At 41.5% G+C, this 22163-nt stretch overlaps 2 protein-coding genes across 3 annotated transcripts in view; one reads left to right on the plus strand and one right to left on the minus strand.

Annotated features, from left to right (window-relative positions):
• LOC139567014 (zinc finger protein 180-like) overlaps window positions 1-22163 on the plus strand; it is a 740647-nt gene that overhangs the window by 670873 nt on the left and 47611 nt on the right. The gene's annotated exons all lie outside the window — the stretch shown is intronic.
• The window catches only part of LOC139567006 (zinc finger protein 180-like), a 497856-nt gene that overhangs the window by 473180 nt on the left and 2513 nt on the right, over window positions 1-22163 (minus strand). Inside the window, exon 2 of one of the 2 annotated variants that reach the window (XM_071388424.1) lies at window positions 15864-17436. The exons of the other annotated variant lie outside the window; for it this stretch is intronic. Within the exon in view, the coding sequence (XP_071244525.1) occupies window positions 16400-17436 (1037 nt within the window). The 3' untranslated portion in view covers window positions 15864-16399. Of the gene's footprint in view, window positions 1-15863; window positions 17437-22163 lie in introns of those variants that run through there. 2 annotated transcript variants of the gene reach the window in all.

Genomic DNA, 22163 nt, shown 5'->3' on the forward strand with positions numbered 1-22163 from the left:
CAGCGCCATCTGAGCCATCCGTCTCCCCAGCGCCATCTGAACCATCCGTCTCCCCAGCGCCGTCTGAGCCATCCGTCTCCCCAGCGCCGTCTGAGCCATCCGTCTGCCCAGTGCCGTCTGAGCCATCCGTCTGTCCCGAGCCATTAGAGCCGCTCGTCTGTCCCGAGCCGTCAGAGCCGATAGTCAGTCAGGAGCCGCTAGAGCCATTCGTCAGACATGATCTGCCAGAGCCGCCAACCAGACAGGATCTGCCAGAGCCGCCAACCAGACAGGATCTGCCAGAGCCGCCAACCAGACAGGATCTGCCAGAGCCGCCAACCAGACAGGATCTGCCAGAGCCGCCAACCAGACAGGATCTGCCAGCGCCGCCAACCAGACAGGATCTGCCAGCGCCGCCAACCAGACAGGATCTGCCAGCGCCGCCAACCAGACAGGATCTGCCAGCGCCGCCAGTGAGCCATGAGCGTCCAGAACCGCCAGTGAGCCATGAGCGTCCAGAGCCGTCAGCCAGCCATGAGCGTCCAGAGCCGTCAGCCAGCCATGAGCGTCCAGAGCCGTCAGCCAGCCATGAGCGTCCAGAGCCGTCAGCCAGCCATGAGCGTCCAGAGCCGTCAGTGAGCCATGAGCGTCCAGAGCCGTCAGTGAGCCATGAGCGTCCAGAGCCGTCAGCCTGCCATGAGCGTCCAGAGCCGTCAGTCAGCCATGAGCTGCCCTTCAGCCCGAAGCTGCTATTTATCCAGAACTGCCTCTCAGTCCAGAGCTGTCTCTCTGTCCGGAGCTGCCCTTCAGTCCGGAGTTGCCCCTCTATCCTGAGCTACCTCTCTATCCTGAGCTACCTCTCTATCCTGAGCTATCCCTCTGTCCTGAGCTATCTCTCTATCCCGGTGCTGCCCCTTGTCCTGGTGCTGCCCCTTATCTTAAGGTTAATATTTAAATTAAGTGGGTGTAAGATGAGGGTGGTCATTCTAAGGGGGAGACGTAAGCTGGGATTGACTATGGTGGGGTGGGGACCTCGCCCAGAGCCTGAGCCACCACCGTGGTCAGATGCCCACCCAGACCCTCCCCTAGACTTTGTGCTGGTGCGCCCGGAGTTCGCACCTTGAGGGGGGGGTTATGTCACGTTCCTGACCTGTTTTCTGTTAGTTTTGTATGTGTTAGTTGGTCAGGACGTGAGTTTGGGTGGGCAGTCTATGTTTTCTGTTTCTATGTTGGTTTAAAGGGTGACCTGATATGGCTCTCAATTAGAGGCAGGTGGTTTTCATTTCCTCTGATTGAGAGCCATATTAAGGTAGGTGTTTTCACACTGTTTGTTTGTGGGTGGTTGTCTCCTGTGTCTGTGTCTATGTTGCACCATACGGGACTGTTTCGTTCGTTCGTCGTTTTATGTAGTCATTTTCCTGTTCGTTCGTTCTACATTACATGTAAGTCCTTACGTTCAGGTTTGTCTACTCCGTTTGTTGTTTTGTTTAGTTTTAAGTGAAGTTCGTGTTGTCGTCTTTACTTTAATAAATATCATGTCAAATCACAAGTCTGCATTTTGGTTCGATCCCTGCTCCTCCTCTTCGTATGAAGTGGAAGAGGAACGCCGTTACACTTTGACTAATCCGGAAACTATCATCTCGAAAACAAAACGTTTATTCCGTTCCGTATTTTATCAAACGGGTGGCATCCATGAGTCTAAATATTCCTGTTACATTGCACAACCTTCAATGTTATGTCATAATTACGTAAAAAAATTCTGGCAAATTAGTTCGCAAAGAGCCAGGCGGCCCAAACTGTTGCATATACCCTGACTCTGCGTGCAATGAACGCAAGAAAAATGACAGAATTTCACCTGGTTAATATTGCCTGCTAACCTGGATTTATTTGAGCTAAATATGCAGGTTTAAAAATATATACTTGTGTATTGATTTTAAGAAAGGCATTGATGTTTATGGCTAAGTACACATTGGAGCAATGACAGTCATTGATTGATTGTTTTTTATAAGTTTAATGCTAGCTAGCAACTTACCTTAGCTTACTGCATTCGCGTAACAGGCAGGCTCCTCGTGGAGTGCAATGTAATCAGGTGTTAGAGCATTGGACTAGTTAACTGTAAGGTTGCAAGATTGGATCCCCCGAGCTGACAAGGTTAAAAATCTGTCGTTCTAGGCCGTCATTGAAAATAAGAATGTGTTCTTAACTGACTTGCCTAGTTAACTTCTTATGGCTGCAGGGCGGTGCCGGTACACTTATGACAACAGCCCGTCCAAGTGCAGGGCGCGAAATTCAAAAGATATTTTTTAGAAATATTTAACTTTCACACATTAACAAGTCCAATACAGCAAATGAAAGATACACATCTTGTGAATCCAGCCAACATGTCCGATTTTTAAAATGTTTTACAGCGAAAACACCACGTATATTTATGTTAGCTCACCACCAAATACAAAAAAGCACAGACATTTTTCACAGCACAGGTAGCTTGCACAAAACCAACCTAACTAACCAAGAACCAACCAAACTAACCAAGAAACAACTTCATCAGATGACAGTCTTATAACAAGTTATACAATAAATCTATGTTTTGTTCGAAAAATGTGCATATTTGAGGTATAAATCATAGTTTTACATTGCAGCTACAATCGGAAATAGCACCGAAGCAGCTAGAACAATTACAGAGACCAAATTGAAATACCTAAATACTCATCATAAAACATTTATGAAAAATACATGGTGTACAGCAAACATGGTGTACAGCAAATTAAATCTTGTGAATCCAGCCAATATTTCCGATTCTTTAAGTGTTTTACAGCGGTTGAGTCTTTTGCTATTGTGGTTAGCTAATAGAAATACATATTGTGTTTTCGCTGTAAAACATTTTAAAAATCGGAAATGATGGCTGGATTCACAAGATGTTTATCTTTCATTTGCTGTATTGGACTTGTGATTTCATGATATTTATATGCTATTATTTACTTGTGGCGCTATGCTAGGCTATGCTAGTCAGCTTTTTACTGATGAGGATGCTCCTGGATCCGGGATGAGTATTAACTTCTCACGAGTCACAAACCCGGATCCGGGATCCCCCCATCAAAAAAGCTGACTAGCATAGCCTAGCCTAACGCCACAGGGATATCATATAACATAATTTTCATGAAATCACATCCTGTTCCTCGGGTGATGTAGAGGTTAACCCCAGGCTCTGTGTTAACCCAGGCACTCTCATTTGTTGAGTTCTGTATTCGAAAAAGCCTTGGTTTCATGCATGTTAACATCAGAAGCCTCCTCCCTAAGTTTGTTTTACTCACTGCTTTAGCACACTCCGCCAACTTTAATGTCCTTGCCGTGTCTGAATCCTGGCTTAGGAAGGTCACCAAAAATTCTGAAATTTCCATCCCCTACTACAACATTTTCCATCAAGATAGAACTGTCAAAAAGAGAGTTGCAATCTACTGCAGAGATGGCCTGCAAAGAGTTCTGTCATACTTTCCAGTCCATGCCCAAACAGTTCGAGCTTCTAATTTTAAAAATGAATCTTTCCAGAAATATGTCTCTCACTGTTGCCACCTGTTATAGACCACCCTCAGCTCCCAGCTTTGCCCTGGACACCATATGTGAATTGATTGTCCCCCCATCTATCTTCAGAGTCCTTTCTATTAGGTGACCTAAACTGGGATATGCTTAACACCCCGGCCATCCTACAATCCAAGCTAGATGCCCTCAATCTCACACAAATGATCAAGGAACCCACCAGGTACAACCCTAAATCTGTAAACATGGGCACCCTCATAGATATTATCCTGACCAACTTGCCCTCCAAATACACCTCTGCTGTTTTCAATCAGGATCTCAGCAACCATTGCCTGCATCCGTTATGGGTCCGCGGTCAAACGACCACCCCTCCTCACTGTCAAACGCTCCCTCAAACACTTCTGCAAGCAGGCCTTTCAAATCGACCTGGCCCGGGTATCTTGGAAGGATTTTGACCTCATCCCGTCAGTAGAGGATGCCTGGTTGTTCTTTAAAAGTAATTTCCTCACCACCTTAAATAAGCATGCCCCTTTCAAAAAATGTGTAACTAAGAACAGATATTGCCCTTGGTTCACTCCAGACCTGACTGCCCTCGACCAGCACAAAAACATCCTGTGGCGTACCGCACTAGCATCGAATAGTCCCCGCGATATGCAACTTTTCAGAGAAGTCAGGAACCAAGTCAGTTAAGAAAGCAAAGGCTAGCTTTTTCAAACAGAAATTTGCATCCTGTAGCTCTAACTCCAAAATGTTTTGGGACACTAAAGTCCATGGAGAATAAGAGCACCTCATCCCAGCTGCCCACTGCACTGAGGCTAGGAAACACTGTCACCACCGATAACTCCACGATAATCGAGAATTTCAATAAGCATTTCTCTACGGCTGGCCATGCTTTCCTCCTGGCTACCCCAACCCCTGCCAACAGCTCCGCACCCCCCGCAGCTACTTGCCAAAGCCTCCCCAGCTTCTCCTTCACCCAGTGTCCCACTATAATTGAGAATTTCAATATGCATTTTTCTACGGCTGGCCTGCTTTCCACGCTACCCCGGTCAACTGCCCGGCACCCTCAACAGCAACCCGCCAAAGCCCCACCATTTCTCCTTTGCCCAAATCCAGATAGCTGATGTTCTGAAAGAGCTTCAACATCTGGACCCCTACAAATCAGTCAATCACCGTGTTCTTATCGGCAGACTCAACAGCCTTGGTTTCTCAAAAGACTGACTCGCCTGGTTCACCAACTAACAAACCTCCAAACGAGCTTCAATGCCATACAACACTCCTTCTGTGGCCTCCAACTGCTTTTAAAACCAAGTAAAACTAAATGCATGCTCTTCAACCGATCGCTGCCCGCACCCGCCCACCCGACAAGCATCACTACTCTGGACGGTTGTGACATAGAATATGTGGACAACTCCAAATACCTAGGTGTCTGGTTAGACTGTAAACTCTCCTTCCAGACTCACAGTAAGCATCTCCAATCCTAAATTTAATCTAGAATTGGCTTCCTATTACGCAACAAAGCCTCCTTCACTCATGCTGCCAAACACCCTCGTAAAACGGATCGGCGATGTCATTTACAAAATAGCCTCCAACACTGTACTCAGCAAACTGGATGCAGTCTATCACGGTGCCATCCGTTTTGTCACTAAAGCCCCATATACCACCCACCACTGCGACCTGTATGCTCTTGTTGGCTGGTCCTCGCTAAATATTTGTCGCCAAGATAATTGGCTCCAGGTCATCTATAAGTCTTTGCTAGGTAAAGCTCCACCTTATCTCAGCTCACTGGTCACCATAGCAACACCCACCCATAGCACATTATCCAGGAGGTATATCTCACTGGTCACCCCCAAAGTCAACACCTACTTTGGCCGACTTCCAGTCCTCTGCTGCCAATGACTGGAACGAATTGCAAAAATCACTGAAGTTGGAGACTTATATCTCCCACACTAACTTTAAGCTTCAGCTATCTGAGCAGCTTACCGATCGCTGCAGCTGTACACAGCCCATCTGTAAATAGCCCATGCCTATCTAGTGAACCCTGAAAAGAGAGAGAAGCTCCGTAGTGAGGTGGAAAGTTACTACGGATATTGCAGGAGTTTCCTCTTGAAATCAGACATGTCTGTGGTAAGGACAACTCGGTTGCTGATTGTCTTCAGGGGGTGTAGTCAAAAAGTTTTGTGTTTAGCCAGTGCGTTGCCATGGATTACAATTTATTTTGACTGCATGTTTTTCTGTATTGGAGATGAATTTTGTTTGGGCTCGTTCCAAGGGGACGAGAGTTCTAGAAGCTATTGAGTTAAAAAAATATATATATTTAGAAATGTGTTTTTTCTTGTTTTTAATTGTTGACAGCCAGTAGACACCATGTTTATATTGTAGAAGGTGAAGCATTGTAGTTGATTATAATGTGAAATGGAAGTTGTTTTCTGTTGGTGGTGAGCAAACTTGTCCAACAAAAATATAGGATATATTTGTTGTCTTAAGGGGGAAGGTGTTACAGGCTTTGGTTTTTCCATTTATGTTTAGAGGTTAGACTTTAGCACGTCTAGCTCGTTAGCACGTAGGGCGCACAGATTGGTGTCACCTCGTTAGTCAATGTGTTACCCCTGTGGTGGCTTTTCCATCTCGTTAGAGTTGAATATTTTCGTTAGCACATATAGCTCGTCAGCAATAAGGACGCACTGATTGGTGTCACCTCGTTAGTCAGTATGTGTTACACCTGTGCTGGCTTGTCCATCTCGTTAGTGGGAAGGTGTTTCACCTGAGCTGGTCCAGGTTCTATTTAAGAGTGTCTGGCCCAGTGCTCCAGTTGTGTTGATAGATGTGGAGAGTCAACACCTTTAGTTGCTCCACCTTTTTTGGTTTGCTTCCTGTCTTTAAGTTTGTGGTGGGTTTTTCTTTTGTATGTCGCTTCTTGGTGGGTCTCATGGTGGGTTTCTTTTATGTCCCAGTTGTTGTTACGAGTCAACTTTCAATGGACACCCCCATAGTGTCTTTCAGAGCCCCTCCTATAAAACAAGCTTATATTTGGGGTTGGATATTGCAACCAATTATTAATATTTTAATCAATGGCATTTCCTTAGGGTGCTCATTAGTCTTTCAGTTGTTATTCTTCTGTTTTTTATCCTCGTATGTTTGTTGTGTACTAAATATTTCTGTTTATTTTTAGTTTTTTTCCTGTGAAACCATTGTCCATGTCTGAAATGTACTATATAAATATATATATAATATAAATACAGCTTGATTTAAACATTTTGCGAAACAAATTAACCCAATGACCGACAATCAACAGACTCTTGCAAAACCAATGAACAAATATGTGAAAAAGAAACATGGTCCATCTTGGTACAACTTGGTCAAAAAGCACCACATATTTTGGTCCATCTTAGTATGAAAAACAGAATAAATTCAGTAGATCTTCCACTATGTCACAATAGTGCCTGGTATGTTTAGTATCACTTTTCAACCAACCATTTGTTGAAAATGAGTCTTTGAAATCAACAATACGTCAAAGGATTCAACTACTGAAAACTGAAACAAACAAATGGATCAACCAGATCAATCCCACTTTTCCAGCCTGCTGAAGGTGTGGTGGAGAGGTTAACACCACCCCCGGCTCTACCAGGGGCTTGAGGTGGTCTCCCACAGCTCTGCTTATGTCATGTTCTGTGGCCTTGCTGTTCCATTTCTTGACTGCCCCTGCAACACAGAAACACATTTAGTCATATTATATAAAACACTCAAAGTAATGGATATGAAGTATCTACAGCCTCAGTTACACCTGGCACCTAAATGTGACTTCTGTCATCCGATCACTCAACTGCATTATGTTCAGATCTACCAGGATGGGCCTTTGACATAGTCTGGATGCAGTCAGGCCCCCAAATATGCATAAGCAATGTAAAGAGATGGGGTGAATGAGTGGGGAAAAGTACATTTTACACAAATTACCTTCATAATATCAAAGAACAAATGTGTGTGCCTGAGAGGAAATTAACTTTCATACAGCCAAAAGGGGTGAGAAATTACACCAATATCAGTGGACAATTTGCACTAATGTAAATAAACATAGATGATGGAACATATTCCCTTTAGCTGACATGGTGAACTGCTAAGGGGACATAAATATTTACCATCTAAACCATGTGTGACCTCTCACCTCTCTGGCTGTAGAAGTGTTCTTACTAACCAGTCCCTCAACAGCTCTCTGACTGAGCTCCATCCTCAATGGGTTTTCAGAGGAGAGGAAGACTGAGGGATCGAAGGATGAATGGATCAGTCAGTCAAAGTGTAAAGCTGCTATCTGACAAAATCACTATTTTAGTAGTTCATTAAAGTAAACAAGGCTTTATGACTGCTGAATACCAACTATCAATCACTTAGATCATGTATTTTCAGGTAGAGATACATCCTTGGGACGTCCCTAGCCCATTGAAGTTGACATTTAAATCACACAGTTCAGTCTGGGTCTGATTTATCTCTAGAGAAACTACAACTCCCTACTACATCACATAGTTCAGTCTGGGTTAGATTTATCTCTAGGGAAAATACAACTCTCTACTACATCACACAGTTCAGGCTGGGTCTGATTTATCTCCAGACTAGCTCTAGACACACCCTCTCAGCAGACAGGCCAAAGGCGCTTGCTTGCCCCAATTCGGGGGAACCGTTGATCTACTTCAGAGGAACTGTGTCTAGAGTGATTTCCTGTTGTTTTGACACCTCACTGGAAAACTAGAATAACTAGCTGTTGCTACAGAACGAGACGACCAATTCACAGTTAGTCTGTGTCTCGTTCTCCACACACGTACACATACCAAGATCACGTGTTTTCTATATGCACAAGATAGTTTGACTATATAAGGCTTCTGAACTCCTTGTGTCATCGAGCTCTCGGCCTTCCACCTCAGAGTGTAGGGCTGACCAGCTACATTATTGCAATTCTTATCAAATAAAGGTTGATTGTTTGAAGAAATGACAAAGTCTGTCCTGAATGGTTAGAATTTCCACCACAATGTGCAGTAGGCTTTTTCAATACCAACAATGATAGACTAGATTGATGACGTCGTCCCCACAGTGACTGTACGTACATACCCCAACCAGAAGCCATGGATTACAGGCAACATCCGCACTGAGCTAAAGGCTAGAGCTGCCGCTTTCAAGGAGCGGGACTCTAACCCGGAAGCTTAAAAGAAATTCCGCTATTCCCTCCGACGAACCATCAAACAGGCAAAGCGTCAATACAGAACTAAGATTGAATCGTACTGCACGGTCTCGGATGCTCGTCGGTTGTGGCAGGGCTTGAAACCATTACAGACTAAAAGGGAAGCACAGCCGAGAGCTGCCCAGTGACACAAACCTACCAGATGAGCTAAACGACCTCCTGACGGGCCACCCCCAGGTAGTAGGGGTAGGTAACAACACATCTGCCACGCTGATCCTCAACACGGGGGCCCCTCAGGGGTGCGTGCACAATCCCCTCCTGTACTCCTTGTTCAATCCCCTCCTGTACTCCTTGACTGCACGGCCAGGCACGACTCCAAAACCATCATTAAGTTTGCCGATGCCACAATAGTGGTAGGCCTGATCACCAACAACGACTAGACAGCCTACAGGGAGGAGGTCTGGCTGTGTGGTGCCAGGAAAACAACCTCTCCCTCAAAGTGATCAAGACAAAGGAGATGATTGTGGACTACAGGAAAAGGAAGACCGAGCATGCCCCCATTCTCATGGGCTGTAGTGGAGCAGGTTGAGAGCTTCAAGTTCCTTGGTGTCCACATCACTAACAAACTATCATGGTCCAAGCACACCAAGACAATCGTGAAGAGGGCACAACAAAACCTATTCCCCCTCAGGAGACAGAAAAGATTTAGCATGGGTCCTTAGATCCTCAAAAGGTTCTACAGCTGCACCATCGAGAGCATCCTGACTGGTTGCATCACTGCCTGGTATGGCAACTGCTCTGCCTCCGACCGCAAGGCACTACAGAGGGTAGTGTGTACAGCCCAGTACATCACTGGGGCCAAGCTTCCTGCCATCCAGGACCTCTATACCAGGCGGTGTCAGAGGAAGGGCCCCCCCACACACTCTGTTATCATCTATGCATTGTCACTTTAATAACTCTACCTACATGTACATATTACCTCAATTACCTCGACTAACTGGTGCCCCCGTACATTGACTCTGTACCAGTACCCCCTGTATATAGTCTCCACATTGACTCTGTACCGGTACCCCCTGTATATAGTCTAGATATTGTTATTTAACTTCTGCTCTTTAATTACTGGTTCCTTTTATTTCTTATTCTTATTTGTACTTTTTTTAAACTGCATTGTTGGTTAGGGGCTTGTAAGTATGCATTTCACTGTAAGGTAAAACTCAATTTGATTTGATAGACTCATAGTTCAGAATGAATGACTGATTGCCCGGTTCAACATCAGTTCACCATCTCACCTCATACTGTATTGGAGCAGCAGCAGCTGACTGCCCAGTTCAACGTCAGTTCACCTTCTCACCTCATACTGTATTGGAACAGCAGCTGACTGCCCAGTTCTACATCAGTTCATCGTCTCACCTCATACTGTATTGGAGCAGCAGCAGCTGACTGCCCGGTTCAACGTCAGTTCACCGTCTCACCTCATACTGTATTGGAGGAGCAGCAGCTGACTGCCCGGTTCAACGTCAGTTCATCGTCTCACCTCATACTGTATTGGAGCAGCAGCAGCTGACTGCCCGGTTCAACATCATTTCCCCGTCTCACCTCATACTGTATTGGAGCAGCAGCAGCTGACTTGATCGTTGATGCTAATCAGCATGTTTGAATCTGAGAGTAAATAGAGCCGACTACAACTCTAAAAATGAAGGGTTCAACTGGAGTTGTTCTCAGATCCCCTAAGAACCGTAGGGTTCTTGGCCAATGAAAAACAGCCCCAAAAGGTTCTTCAGAGAACTTGTTAGAAGGTGGGTTCATCGAGGAACCTCCGGTGTTGCTGGACTTATTCCGGGAACTTCGCAATTACAACTGAAAACGATTGTGACAAGTTTGGATGCGACAACAAGTTAAAAAGGTCACGTTTTGGTTGATGTTTTGCTCTGAATATGTCTCTAAATAATTTATATAATAATATAACATACTAATAATGAATAACGAAGACAATGATCGTTTTCTGTTAACATCTTCCATAACGTTACTATATCTAATTACCGTAAATATTAGAAATCCGGGTTTGACCGTCGGCGTTGTATGAGCTACAGTACAGTACCGTTATCTAGCTAGATAACGTTATGTCCTAACTAGGCACAACTAGGTTTGGATTATTTCCCTCAACTATATTCTTTCCCATATATTGTATATCGTTTCCATAAAGCCAACATGGCTTTACACTCTTTAACGTAAGTTTCCAATCTAGAGCAGTTCTCACTTTTGTGATAATGAACTAGTTAACGTTAACTAACTAACTAACTAACTAACTAAGGACGGTGACCTGTCCAGACGAAATGTTACAACGAACTGAATCGTCAATGGAGGTCTTCCTTTTTATATAGCCTGCTACAGCATGCAATACTATTAACTCACAAGGGGGCATAACGTTACATGTACAATACTATCTCATTTTGGAAACATTACATGGACAATACTATCCCATTTTGGAAACGTTACATGGACAATACTATCCCATTTTGGAAACGTTACATGGACAATACTATTCCATTTTGGAGACGTTACCTGTACAATACTATCCCATTTTGGAAACGTTACATGTCCGGCCCCTGTGTAGAGGGAAATTAATATCTTAGATGGTAGCTGTAGATGGGATTCAAATGCATAATGGTATTAATACAGTGTCTAGACTACCTCTTTTGTATAAATGCCCTTCAGAATCCAAACACAGTATTGCCACGCAGCAAAATGTTGCGTATAATCTTTCCAAGTCAGCCTGATAAAATATTAAACAATTTGTGTACAAAGATATCTTGAAATGTGATATTAGGCCTGTATGGCAGTACTGTTACTGTTTGGCAGTACTGTATTGGCTAGTGCTTTCTCCAATATGTTCTTCTATTTTACATTACATATCGATGACATTTATCTTTCAATATTTATTTAATATATATATATATTTTTTTTATGCTTGTAAGACTATTCTTTGACAAATTTTCTCTTCCTTTGAAATTCTTATAGGACAGAACATGGACACAATGCAATTGGGATCAAGAAGAAGGTACAGATATGTTGTAGGACAGCTGCATTTGAAGTGTACATTTAACCTACATAGCAGTCAATACAAACTGAAATCTATTAGCATACAAATGTGTGCAAATTATCTTTTCAGATGTTCTCAGAAATGTTCTCAGAAATGAATCAATTCCATGGAATGGATATAGACAAAAAGATAATTCAAGGACTAGCAGAGGTAGAGAGGCGAGGCAGGGGTGAGGACATCATCCTGCTATTTTGACAGTCCCCGAAGGACAATACAGAAGAGGTATTTGCTCTTATTCCTTCCCTTTCTCTAATGTATTTTGTAATAAAATTATCAAGTGTAGTAAGATCATTGCTTTACTTTACTAGGACTGGAGACAACAGCAGCGATCCTGCTCCTGCCCTACCTCTTCAATGAGAACCCGAGTGGCCTTATTGTCCGTGACATGGTATGCCTATGCACCAATCATCTGTTTCTTCATAAACATAGGCGTGTATGCTTATATAAAACTACAGCTGATGGGGAGAACATCTATACCCTGGAGGACGTCCCCATGGGACTTGGGGCTCGGCTAGGGCTGTATTTTTTTAATTTTCACTTAAATTTCCCCAAAATGTCAGAAAAACACTTATGCTGTTAAGTTACTGGGTTCTGGGGAGAAGTTGGGGTGAAGTTACCAGGGCCGGTCATAAAGATGGCAAACTTCCTAAAATAACTAAGTGGATATGAAATACACACTAAAGCTGAAAAATCTGTATTTAGCATCAAGTCTACAATATTGTTAGTTTACCTATGACTCATTTTTAATGTATGTTGTTTTTATTGTACATCATTATTTTATATACACTGCTCAAAAAAATAAAGGGAACACTAAAATAACACATCCTAGATCTGAATGAATGAAATATTCTTATTAAATACTTTTTTCTTTACATAGTTGAATGTGCTGACAACAAAATCACACAAAAATGATCAATGGAAATTATATTTATCAACCCATGGAGGTCTGGATTTGGAGTCACACTCAAAATTAAAGTGGAAAACCACACTACAGGCTGATCCAACTTTGATCTAATGTCCTTAAAACAAGTCAAAATGAGGCTCAGTAGTGTGTGTGGCCTCCACGTGCCTGTATGACCTCCATACAACGCCTGGGCATGCTCCTGATGAGGTGGCGGATGGTCTCCTGAGGCATCTCCTCCCAGACCTGGACTAAAGCATCCGCCAACTCCTGGACAGTCTGTGGTGCAACGTGGCGTTGGTGGATGGAGCGAGACATGATGTCCCAGATGTGCTCAATTGGATTCAGGTCTGGGGAACGGGCGGGCCAGTCCATAGCATCAATGCCTTCCTCTTGCAGGAACTGCTGACACACTCCAGCCACATGATGTCTAGCATTGTCTTGCATTAGGAGGAACCCAGGGCCAACCGCACCAGCATATGGTCTCACAAGGGGTCTGAGGATCTCATCTCGGTACCTAATGGCAGTCAGGCTACCTCTGGAGGTCATTTTGCAGGGCTCTGGCAGTGCTCCTCCTGCTCAAAGGCGGAGGTAGCGGTCCTGCTGCTGGGTTGTTGCCCTCCTACGGCCTCCTCCACGTCTCCTGATGTACTGGCCTGTCTCCTGGTAGCGCCTCCATGCTCTGGACACTACGCTGACAGACACAGCAAACCTTCTTGCCACAGCTTGCATTGATGTGCCATCCTGGATGAGCTGCACTACCTGAGCCACTTGTGTGGGTTGTAGACTCCGTCTCATGCTACCACTAGAGTGAAAGCACCGCCAGCATTCAAAAGTGACCAAAACATCAGCCAGGAAGCATAGGAACTGAGAAGTGGTCTGTGGTCACCACCTGCAGAACCACTCCTTTATTGGGGGTGTCTTGCTAATTGCCTATAATTTCCACCTGTTGTCTATTCCATTTGCACAACAGCATGTGAAATGTATTGTCAATCAGTGTTGCTTCCTAAGTGGACAGTTTGATTTCACAGAAGTGTGATTGACTTGGAGTTACATTGTGTTGTTTAAGTGTTCCCTTTATTTTTTTGAGCAGTGTATTTTAAACGTCATGAAAAGCACTATACAAAGTAAATGTATTATTTATTATGGTCTGACATGTCTGCAGAAATGTTGCAATTTTGTAATGTGTTTTGTTTGGTAAATTGTTTTGTAAATATTAATTCACATTTGTGGTGCCACTAAATAAACAATGAATTATTTAAATCAATATTATCAATATTGTTATTAAAATATGTTTTTATAATGGAGGGAGGGTGGACAGGGAGTTAAAAAATGAACTCCAAAAGGTTCTTTGAGGAATCATTATAAGGGGTTCTATAAATAACTTATAGGGGTTCCCACAAAAGGTTCTTTGAATACCTTTTAGGGGTTCCCCCACAGTTTCAATTTGAAGAACCCCTAAAGGATACTCCAGGAACCTTGACTTTTTAGAGTGTATATGGATAAAGGTTACCTTGTCTGAGAGACATTTACATAGTTATACACAACCCAATTAGGGATGACTATTTTAGGGCGAAATAGAGGCCACAACAGAGACCTGACGTCACATCGCCATCTGCTGACTGGGTATGACCAAAGTTATTCTGTTTAGCTACACTTTGTAGTACATTTTTACACTATAATAAATGTTTCTGATGCCGCATCGCCTGTTTTCAAAGAGAGTCGTTGGTTTGTAGGGGCAGTCGCTATTTAGCCTTTTGTCTGAAAGTATTTTCTCAACTGCGATACCAACTCCAGTCAGCAGATGGCGATGTGCGTTATTCAGGTGATTCTGCCACTGACGTATAATCTAGTTGACGGGACGCTTCAACATCAACAGCTAATCAGCCACCTTGTTTCACTCTAACTTTATGGAAAAATGTTTAATTAATAAATCTAGCAACTCCTCTCATACTGGGAATAATTACAGGTGCACCTTACTAGCTTATACTATATCATACATGGTCTTAACTAGTAAACACAGATTCTAGTTTTCATCCAGTTCACATAGATAGCTGGCTCGGCCCTCTTCACACCTCCAAGGTGTCCCCTCACCCCTCACACAGGAATACACACTCAAAGCATACTAAGCTTTTATAAAAACTCTGCTTGTTTCGCTCACTTTTTTATTGTTATTTTTTAAAACTATGTTTGAGATGTGGTATCCACTCGGCTCGCTGCCTCTCAGATCAAAGTTGGGTCCATCTGCTCCGTTCCCAAAGTGTGGTCTCCTGAGATTCCAAGTTTGAGGGATCCCTCATGTACCATTTACCCGGAGCGTCACCAAATGAAAATTCACATCCCCATCGCCAAATGTGGTTAATTTCTTTAATATCAAATGAGGAGACAAACTTATCACACAAGTCAGAGTTATTCTTAAACTAAATCTTGATTCACTTATTAATAAGGGAGCAGGTCAAGACAACACACACATATAAAGTGAATCAATTAAGTACTCTACGATAATGATGGCTGGTCGACAAATCACCCCCAGATGATTTGTTGAGAGCCCCGATACAAAAGTACAAAAGGTCTTTTACAGCCAAGATACACCCCTTTCAACCTACATGACCAACAATAGATGTATAGAACGGGTCACAAGGTTAAGATTTGTATGAAAGATACTTATAATTCACAGCAGACAGTATCTGCTGTAAAAACAGTACTCTTTGTGTAGAGACCAGGGTCTGGCCCTGGGGTCATCTCTCCCTGGTACCATATAGAACATTAACTCATGCTCTGGAATGCGGTCTCTTTAGGTTATCACCCAGAAGACATTGTAAATCTCCTGTCAGTGTTATCTCCCAGAGGCCCATCCTCAGTAGAACAAACACAATAGTTCTAAGAACACTTTATTATGTTGCATAAAACAACCATTTGATGCAATAAAAGTATTATAAGACTGTCCACATCTATCAAGACAACTGGAGCACTGGGCCAGACACTCTTAAATAGAACCTGGACCAGCTCAGGTGAAACACCTTCCCACTAACGTGATGGACAAGCCAGCACAGGTGTAACACATACTGACTAACGAGGTGACACCAATCAGTGCCTCCTACGTGCTAACGAGCTATACGTGCTAAAATCCAAACCTCAAAATATAAATGGAAAAACCAAAGACTAACATCTTAAGAGAATGCTTAAAACCAACAGAAAACAATTTTTATTTCACATTATAATCAACTACAATGCGTCACCTTCACCAATATAAACATGGTGTCTACTGGCTGTCAACAATTAAAAACAAGAAAAAAACGTATTTTTCCCCCACTAGCTTCTAGAACTCTCGTCCACTTGGAACGAGCCCAAACAAAACTCCTCTCCAAAATGGAAAAACATGCAGTCAAAATAAGATCCAAACACAAAACTTTTTGACTTGTTACATCACATAAATAGTACTCTTTCAATTCAGAGCCTGGATTTTCCCCCTGAGGCTAATATCCATATCATGTTGAAATCAATAGAACAGGGGGCAAACGTTAAAACATTCTACATTGTGACATCATTAAAATATTCCTACTACAATGTTAAAACATTCTACATTGTGACATCATTAAAATACTCCTACTACAATGTTAAAACATTCTACATTGTGACATCATTAAAATACTCCCACTACAATATTAAAACATTCTACATTGTGACATTAATTCATTTATATCATGAAACAACTCCTTCATGTATGTATTTTCTGATATTTGATCAGAGATCTTTTATCAGAGTATCTCTGGTCACAGCTACGAGATTTCTTTCCCGTGTGTGTTATCTGGTGTTGTACCAGGCTGTTTGACTGAGTAAAACTCTTCCCACATTGATTACAGCTATAGGGTTTCTCTCCTGTGTGTGTTCTCTGGTGTTCAGTTAGATAGCTAGATGTAACAAAACTCTTCCCACATTGATTACAGCTATAAGGTTTCTCTCCTGTGTGTGTTCTCTGGTGTACAGTTAGATAGCTAGATGTAACAAAACTCTTCCCACATTGATCACAGCTATAAGGTTTCTCTCCTGTGTGTGCTCTCTGGTGTTGTATCAGGCTGGATGAATGTGTAAAACTCTTCCCACATTGAGTACAGCTATAGGGTTTCTCTCCTGTGTGTGTTCTCTGGTGTGATATCAGGTTGTTTAGCTGAGTAAAACTCTTCCCGCATTGATCACAGCTATAAGGTCTCTCTCCTGTGTGTGTTCTCTGGTGAAGAGTTAGATTGCTAGATGTGGTAAAACTCTTCCCACATTCATCACAGCTATAGGGTTTCTCTCCCGTGTGTGTTCTCTGGTGTGATATCAGGTTGCTTAGCTGAGTAAAACTCTTCCCACATTGACTACAGCTATAAGGCTTCTCTCCTGTGTGTATTCTCTGGTGTATCTTCAGATGGCTAGATGTATCAAAACTCTTCCCACATTGAGTACAGCTATAAGGTTTCTCTACTGTGTGTATTCTCTGGTGTATCTTCAGATGGCTAGATGTATCAAAACTCTTCCCACATTGAGTACACCTGTAAGGTTTCTCTACTGTGTGGATTCTCTGATGAATTTTAATGCCTGCTGGTGAGGTGAATCTCTTCCCACAGTCAGAGCAGCGGTGAGTTCTCTTCCCTGTGGATCTCTGCTGATGTTTCTTGAGGTGTTCTAATGTGGAGAGACTCTTCTCTGCCTTGTCAGCATCATGAGGTTGTTGAGGCTCCCCAGAGGATCCACGATAGTCACGTCTCTCTCCTGTGTGAATGACAAAGTTAGACAGATGGTTAAAGGCCCACACCAGCAGAAATCCACTGTAAAAGGTGATGCCAACAGCGTAGGCATGATGTTGTACAACAATTGACGTCTGTAATGAATGTTTTTTTTTTTTTTTTTTTTTTGTGTGGGTGGATCAGCTTAATATTGCGGAAAGAATGTTGCTTCCAATGTAATTGTCTGCATCATTTCCAATCCCCCATATTTTTTGGGGTAAATATATATATCCATACACGCATGCATACATATACACATATATACATACACATACCTATATAGACATACATACTTTTTTAACGAATATACCTTTATTATTATTCCCCGCAACCCTACCACCGCTCCCCCAATTGGAGTAAACTAATAAACACTTCTGCTTTTACCTTCAATTTATACATCTTATACCCATTTTACAGACACAGTCTACTTTATAATAGTTCTCTCTTGTTTGTTCTTAGTCCTTCCTCTATTTCTGTTGTCCATCCAATTTTATTTCCACTTGTAACTGTGCTATTTCACAAAAGCTCCGCACCTATACACATTTCACAGATCCCGTATGCCCTACATTGTTTATCTTGTTATTAGTCCCACCCTTCAGTTCCACTCAACCCTTCCCATCTATCTTCCAACATCATCCATTTCGGATTTTTATTTGCCATATATTTTTCAACTGTTCTGTGATGCTTCACAAAAGATTTGAACCTTCCTATTCTCATAGCTTCTACAGATTGTAAATTAAAAATAAACATTTTTGCTAAAATAATTATTATATTATTGATTGATTGACTATGGCTTTTCAAATCCCCCAGTATTGCTATCTGTAGCGTTAGTTCTAGGCAAATGTTGCAATTCTTCAGCCATTCCTGGACCTGTGACCAAAAACGAGCTACATATGGACAATACCAAAATAAATGATCTAATGACTCTGCCTCCTCACAACAGAATCTGCAGAGCTGGGAAGATTGTATACCCCATATATATAACATTCTATTAGTTGCAAGAATTTTGTACAGTAATTTAAATTGAAAAATTCGAAGTTTTGAATCCGGCGTTGTTTTGCGTATCAATTCATAAACCATGTGCCATGGAATGGGTACATCGAAAATCTCTTCCCAACTATTTTGCAATTTATATGGCACAGCTGTCAGTTTTTTGGTCCTTAAATTAAATTGGTATATGTTTTTATTTATCACACTTTTCTTTAACCATTTATGTTCTTTAATACAGGGCCGACATACAAGTTCCTTACTTGTTTCCCCTTCTACTTGCCTCTTCCATTTTTGTGGTAATGCTGCAATTAATTGGTTGTAATTTTGGGTAGAGCAGACATTTCCATATGTCTGTGTTAGCTGCATGTGTGACATAACTCCACCAGTCCTATTTATGATATCATTCACAAAAATTATACCTTTTTTAAACATTTCTTCGATAAATACAGTTTTTTTAATCAATTACTATATTTGAATTTAACCACAATATTTGTTGTACTATTTGTTCCATCCTTTCAGGTGGATTAAACTGAAATTGCAACCAACTTTCTAAGGCTTGTTTAAAAAATAAGGATATTTTGGAGATTATTTCCTTTTCAAACAACCGAAAGTGAGCAGGTGTAATCTGAATAAAGGGAAAAAGGCCCTTCTTGAACATAGGATGAGACATTCGTACCAATTTACTAGAGAACCAGTTTGGATTTAAGTATAACTTTTGTATGACTGATGCCTTTAGTGAGAGGTCTAATGCTTTAATATTTAATAATTTCTGCCCTCCGAATTCATATTCGTTATATAAATAGGCCCTTTTAATTTTATCTGGCTTGCCGTTCCAAATAAAATGGAATATTTTTTGTTCATATAATTTAAAAAGCAGGTCACTAGGTGTAGGCAAAACCATAAGCAAATAGGTAAACTGTGATATGACTAAAGAGTTAATCAGGGTGATTTTTCCACAAATAGACAGGTATTTTCCTTTCCATGGTAGCAAGATCTTATCTATTTTTGCCAACTTTCTATAAAAATTTATTGGAGTGAGATCATTTCTTTCTTTTGGGATTTTTATACCGAGTATGTCCACATCTCCGTCAGACCATTTAATTGGTAAACTACATGGCAATATAAAATGTGTATTTTTTAGTGATCCAATACGTAATATGAAACATTTATCATAATTTGGTTTTAATCCAGAGAGGATAGCAAAGGTATCTAGATCCTCTATGAGGCCCTGGAGAGACTCTAGTTGTGGTTTTAAAAGAAAACATGAATCATCAGCGTACAATGACACCTTAGTTTTTAAGCCACGGATTTCTAATCCATTAATATTAATGTTTGATCTAATTTTAACAGCTAACATTTCGATGGCAATAATAAATAGATATGCCGATAGTGGACAACCTTGTTTTACTCCTCTAGATAGTTTAAAATTTTCTGAGATGTAGCCATTATTTACTATTTTACACCTAGGGTTACTATACATAATTTTAACCCATTTTATAAGAGATTCCCCAAAATTGAAATATTCTAGGCATTTATATATAAACTCCAGTCGTACTTTATCAAAAGCCTTTTCAAAATCAGCTATGAAAACCAGGCTGTAATGAATGTTACAATTGTCTTAAAATGAGCAAGAATAGTCATATTTTAGTAGTAACATCGATGATTGTAGGCTAGAAATGAAGTTGTACAACAACTGACGTCTGTAATGAATGTAATGATTATTTGACATTTGTCTTAAAATGAGCAAGAATAGTCATATTCTGTCTTGTTTTCACATTAGTAGTAACATCGATGATTGTAGACTAGAAATAAGTTATTCATGTTGTTGAAACACTAAGCAGTGTACCAGACAACTTTTGGTCTCCAATATAGGCCACTTTCTGTGTTTGCTAAAATTGCGGCACGAGGGCCATGCACATGCAATATAGTTGTAGAAACTCCTCCCTGCTAATGAGGAAACCACTAGTTATGGATGTACTATATCTTAAATGGTGAGCAAAGATTTTAGTTATTCACAATGTATTCTGAATGGGGGGAAACTCAGGGGAGTAACCTCCATTTCCAGCTTGCTTATGAGTACATTTCACACTACTTTGGATTATAATTGTAAGGCTCGTTTGAATGTCCTGCTTAACTTCTCTAGGGTAGGTGAGACGCTAACGTCCCACCAGGCCAACATCCGGTGAAACTGCAGAGAGCTAACATTTTAAATACACCATTCGTTGTATTAAACATTCTTGTAAATACATGTATCTTACATCATTTAAAAGATGAACGTCTTATTAATCCAGCCGCTGTGTCAGATTTCAAAAAGGTTTACTGCAAAAGCAAACATGCGATTTTCTGAGGACGGCGCCCCACATGCACACAAGTATTACTAGCATTTTCCAACCAAGCATTAGCGTCACGAAAGTCAGAAATAACAATAAAATAAATCGCTTACCATTGAAGATCTTCCTCTGGTGGCAATGCCAAGTGTCCTAACTACACAGTGAATGTTCGTTTTGTTTGATAAAATCAATTTTTATAGCCTAACACGAAACATTTGTAAACCGGTTGCGTCGTGATTTCTGTCTCATTCAACTTTGGACGAAGCGTTTGTGGTAATTACACACACTAAACAAACGTTTATCCAGTCATGGCTGGTTTCATTGCAATCCTCTGGTTGTTACTAACACAACCATACATGATGGTTCTTTTCCCGGGGCGTATTGACCGAAACAAACCGATTTGAAGACACCAATCAATGACCTCATTGCGCACCAATGATAGGACCGGTCTATCGTTGATTGACTGTATTTTGTCCCAATGACCACTGATCATCTTGAAATCTAGCTTGGAAGATAGCCAATGAGCTGAGGTAAACGGCAATATGTAATGGTTATACGTTTGAAGACCAGCCTATGTCGTAAACTCTGGCGTAAAAGAGGTTCATTCGCCATTGCAAATCCTACTTGACGGAGCCACGAGTGTTACGCATAGCAGTATATATTCAATAGCATTTTCAACAAGTTAATATATTTAAATTATGGCGAATAAATCAGGAAAATCTAAAACAAAGTCTAGGTATACAGATTTAACCCAAATTAGAGGAAATTGATAGAGACAGCCCCCCATCTCACAGCTAGCCTTCAGGGAGCTGCTCATCCAGGAGCTTGCTAGCTACAGCAAGTCCACTGCAGCACATTCTGCTCCAACCAGTGGTGTTCACCTGCCCAGAATCATCTCTGCAGGCCTGAATGTGCCTCAGGGCAAAAAGGGCACCGTAGGGAGACGTCGTTGTGCCCTTTGTCACAGGAAATGCCCCATCACCTGCACCACCTGTTCAGTAAGCCTCTGCTTTACAGCAGACAGAGACTGCTATGGGCCATGGCACCAGCAGCACAATATTGTGTAGAGGACTGAGGGTCTTCACAATACTGTAAATAGAAAATGTGTAAATAGTTACCCTTGTTATTTGTTTGTTTATTATTTATGTATTTTATATATTTTTTTCATATATATATATATTTTTTTTTGGGGGGGGGTGTGTGTTAGAAAAGCATTTATGTATTTTGTATATAGTTCTTTCCTTCAAAATGTATCACTGTACCAATTCGGTCACTTGGGTACATTTGTGTGGGAAACCTGGGTGACTTCATGCTCAATGTCAAGTAGCTTGCTCATTTTTGAAGTTATCTGTCTAAAACTTTGCTCAGCTATTGTTGCCATCTTATGTTCTTC

Source organism: Salvelinus alpinus, unplaced genomic scaffold (genome assembly GCF_045679555.1).
Source record: "Salvelinus alpinus unplaced genomic scaffold, SLU_Salpinus.1 scaffold_40, whole genome shotgun sequence".
In the NCBI taxonomy this organism is placed as follows: domain Eukaryota; kingdom Metazoa; phylum Chordata; class Actinopteri; order Salmoniformes; family Salmonidae; genus Salvelinus; species Salvelinus alpinus.